General features: G+C 55.6%; 1 protein-coding gene across 1 annotated transcript in view; it reads right to left on the bottom strand.

The window, feature by feature from the left end:
* Positions 1–1758: 1758 nt before the first annotated feature.
* CIITA (class II, major histocompatibility complex, transactivator) overlaps positions 1759–4157 on the bottom strand; it is a 60975-nt gene continuing 58576 nt past the window's right edge. Inside the window, 3 exon segments of the mRNA XM_010850687.1 lie at positions 1759–2464; positions 2998–3104; positions 4122–4157. Coding sequence (XP_010848989.1) covers positions 3029–3104; positions 4122–4157 — 112 coding nt within the window. The 3' untranslated portion in view covers positions 1759–2464; positions 2998–3028.

The raw sequence follows: 4157 nt of genomic DNA, 5'->3' as shown, positions 1-4157 counted from the left end.
AGGAGACGTGGGTTGGATCTCTGGCTTGGAAGATCCCCTGGAGAAGGAAATGGCAACCTGCTCCAGTATTCCTGCCTGGGAAATCCCATGGACAACAGAGCCTGGTAGGCTACAGTCCATGGAATCGCAAAGAGTCAGACACTGAAAAAAAGAGACATGACTAAGCGACTGAACAACAACATATATATACAATTTAAATGCCTTAAAAAATAAACAGGACTTCCCAGGTGGCACAGTGGTAAAGAATCTGCCTGCCAACATAGAAGACGCACAATACCTGAGTTTCATCCCTGAGTTGGGAAGATCCCCTGGAGGAGGAAATGCAACCCACTCCAGTACTCTTGCCTGGGAAATCCCATGGACAGAGGAGCCTGGTGGGCTACAATCCATGGGGTCACAAGGAGTCAGACACGACTTAACACCCATGCATGCACACATCTCTCATTTAAAGTCGTCACCGTGAATAATTATAGCCTCTGATCTCATTTTGTCACCGTGAACAGATCAAAAGCAGCAGGGATGGTCATGCCCACCTCACCTGACTGAAGGGTGCTGTAGATGCCTGGAGCAGAAGGAGACTGTCTTCCTGTCGTTGCACACGTGGGTGTTGCCTGGAGTCCACAAATCCCACACGTGCAGGGACACCGTGAGGGGTGATGCCCCGGTACAAGGCTGGATGCCCTTAGCCCCCAGGGCATGTGGGGCCTTCCTTCCTTAGAGGGCTTCCCCTAAGGTGGAAGGCACCACCTTTCTGTGAGGATATCCAGCTAGACAGCTGGATCAGAATCCCTCTGACCCTCTTGACCCTCAACCCCTACTCGCTGGGAAGAGGGGGAGAGTCTGGGAGCCAGGCAACCAGACTGGGGCACAGGCAGCTCCCACAGCCGCCAGGAAATAGCCAAGCTGTCCCAAATCAGGGCTTCTGACCGAGCAAGCCATGCTCCAGTGAACAACACCAGCCAACCTGGCAGTTCTCTATGTAGACAGCAAAGCTGCCAGGTCCCTTCCAGGCTCGCCACGGCCAGGGCCCGACGCCAGCTCAACTAAGCAGCGGCTCCCAGGATAGAGCAGCGGGGCAGAGACAGAGGAAAATGCAAGGTAAAGCTCACAGTGCTTCACCCTTGTTGACTGCCGAGTCGTGAATTTTCCAATGAAGGGTAGGAAGCCATAGGGAAAATCCTTTCCCCAAAGACAGGACTGGAGCCAAAGTGGACTCTGCTGTGTGTGTTGGGCTGGGTGGGTGGGTGGGGGTGGAAGGCTGGAGGGGTCTGGGGAGGGGAGGAGAGCAAGGGTCCCGGTCAACTGGCTGTAGAATATGGCAGAAGTGATGCTGTGTGACAGCCAAGGCTGGCTTATAAAAAGGACACGATTTCTCCCCATGGTCTCGGTCTCCCCCTCCTAACTTCTCTTCCTGTTGGCGTGATCACCCTTCAACCCAGCCACCAGGCCATGAAGAAGCCCCCACATGGAGAGCCCCCCGCCCCACTTAGAGGCAACGAGGCCCCCAGTCAGCAGTCAGCATCAGGTGCCAGGCATACGAGAGACAGAGCCTTCAGACGACCCCAGCTGACCCGGAGCAGGGCAGAGAGATGAGCAGTCCCCGCCAAGCCCTGCCCAAAAGACAGATGTTTAAGAGCAGAATAAACATCGGTGCTGTTTTTAGCCACTGCGTTTTGGGGTGGCTTGTGATGCATTAGTTAGCCAGAAGAGTGTGCCCCCCAAACTTAGTAATCACAATGTAAACACAGGACCCGCCCGTGGGATTAAACGACAGATTTATATGTAGTGGAAAAAACAAACAGGAAATGGAGGCAAAAAGGCGAATGTGGTCCAGGCCACAGCCCCGCCCCTCCTCCGTTAGTGTATCGTCAGCTCTTTCCCCGAGAAGGTCCAGTGCGTATGGCCAGGCCTAGCTTTGGCCTCGGTGAAAAGAGTCAGTGCAAACCAGTGAGTCCCAGAGACAGAAGGCAGCTGCTGAGAATTTCCAGTGGTCGTGCTTTGGGAAATGAACAGGCTGGATGATGCTCACAGGCATCCCTGGAGCCGGTCCTGCTAGGAGAGCAGCCTGGAAACGTGCTTTCCCCCCAGGCCACAAGGGACCTGGGCAGGCGGATCTGTGGCTGCCTCATCCATCGCCCTGGCCTTGGCCACGGCTGTCTGCAGTGTCCTTTGGGGAATGCCCTCAGGGCTTCTGGGCATTCAGCAATGGCCCCCGGGTGCCCGCCCACCTGCCAGAGCGGCGGTGGCTGAGCAGGGCTGACATCCACCCGGGGATCCGAGGGGTCGGTCCACAGAGCAGGCAGCCGGTCCTCTCCCCAGCTGGGCGGGGGCTGACCCTGAGTCACCGGGGCTGGGCACCACAATACCACGTCCCACGGGACACAGGCAGAGAAAAGCTGTGTCCCCAAAGAACCAGGCGAGGTTCCAGCACGGTCAGTGTCCTCGGAGAGCGTGCTGTGGGAGGCTGGGAGAGGGGAAATAAGGAAGCTTTAGGACAGGGCAGGTCAGCACATGGCGAGAGCGTGGTCGAGCCCGGGGATGGGAGGGGTGCGGGGATGGAGGAGGGGACATCCCAGGTCGGGGGGCGAACGGAAGCGAGAGGACAGTCACATGCACAGAAATTGGTAGAACAAATTCCTCTGAAGACAGGGCCGGGCAAAGGGGCAGCCCGAGGACTGAGATAGCAGCCGGACTAGCCGGGGCATCCTCGGAGGAAGACCTTCCAATGCTGAGGGCCGCGGGGCATGCATGCAGACCTGCCTGTCCTTTCCGGGGCCCCAGACATGACCACAGGGAGGATCCCCAGGGCCCAAGTCCTCAGAGCCTTTAGAAGACACCCCAGCAGAGAAGGAGGTGGGGTAGAGGGGCAGCAGACAGAACACGGGTCCAGGAGCAGTCACCCAGCTCCTAGCCACTGCCCCGCCCACCTTTCCCGAATACTGACTTCCTGGGACCCTGTACCTGGAGCCTCCTGGGGCTCTCCCCTCCCAAGCTCACCTCAGTTCTCTTGTCCCAGCCACAGCCTGGATCATCTCAGAATGATTCGTGGGTCCAGCTGCTGCAGGTGTTCCTGGACGCCAAAGGGGATGGTGGGCGTCCACATCCTGTGAGGGGCCGTGGCACACGGAGGCCGGGTCAGAGGACGGGGGGGTGGTCCGGAGTCCCCAGCACAAACTGCCTCCAAATTCCGCCTCCACCCAGCTTCGTGTGGGGTCATGGGGACACCAGAAGTCTAGTGACCCCGCCTTTTTAAACTTGATTCTGCTTCAAGGAGATAGTGAAGGACAGGGAAGCCTGGCGTGCTGCACTCCCTGAGGCCGCAAAGAGTCGGACACAACTGAGTGACCGAACCACAACTGGTGAGAACTTGCTGTGTGACCTCAGAAAGGTTAGCTAACCTCTCTGTGCTTTCTTCACATCTGCATAATGAGTCTTATAAGAACCACCCTACTTGTCTTAGCAAGAGATGAGTGATTATGTACACACCAGTGGTTTGAAAGATTATAAAGTACAGTATCGGACAGTGGACATCATAGTGAGGTAATAATAAGTAAGTCTGAATCATATGAAATTGACCGTTGTATAGGTCAACAGTGGAGGAGGGCATAGCAACCCACTCCAGTGTTCTTGCCTGGAGAATCCCCATGGACAGCGGAGCCTGGTGGGTTACAAAGGGTCGCAAAGAGTCGGACACAACTGAACGACTAAGCACAGCACAGCACATAGGTCAACAGATAAAAGCGATTTCGTATTGTTCAGCTTACTATATCGAGTCTTTTCGTGTACCAGACACTGTCCTAAGTATCTTGACTAATTTAAACCCCACAAAACTGCTTGGGAGTAAATATTATTATCACTCCCATTTTACAGATGAAGAAACTGAGGCCAGGGAATTCCCTGGCAGTCCAGTGGATGGGACTCAGCGCTCTCACTGTTGAGAGCCTGGGTTCAATTCTTGGTCAGAGAACTAAGATCCCCTAAGCTGAAGCAAAAAAAAGAGACTGAGGCCAGTGGGGTGACATGTCTTGTTGCCCATGGTCACACTCTGGAGAGGGGCAGAGTGGAATTTGAGCTCAGGTGAACCCCACGCTGACTCCCCCTCCATCTTGGCCAAGACTTACGCCAGTGTCTTCACCTGAGGGCACTTTCTCAGGCCA

The sequence above is a fragment of the Bison bison genome, unplaced genomic scaffold, assembly GCF_000754665.1.
Source record: "Bison bison bison isolate TAMUID 2011002044 unplaced genomic scaffold, Bison_UMD1.0 scf7180017864293, whole genome shotgun sequence".
NCBI classification, from domain to species: domain Eukaryota; kingdom Metazoa; phylum Chordata; class Mammalia; order Artiodactyla; family Bovidae; genus Bison; species Bison bison.
Note: the sequence above shows the minus strand (reverse complement) of the source record. Positions and strands in the feature narration are given on the sequence as shown.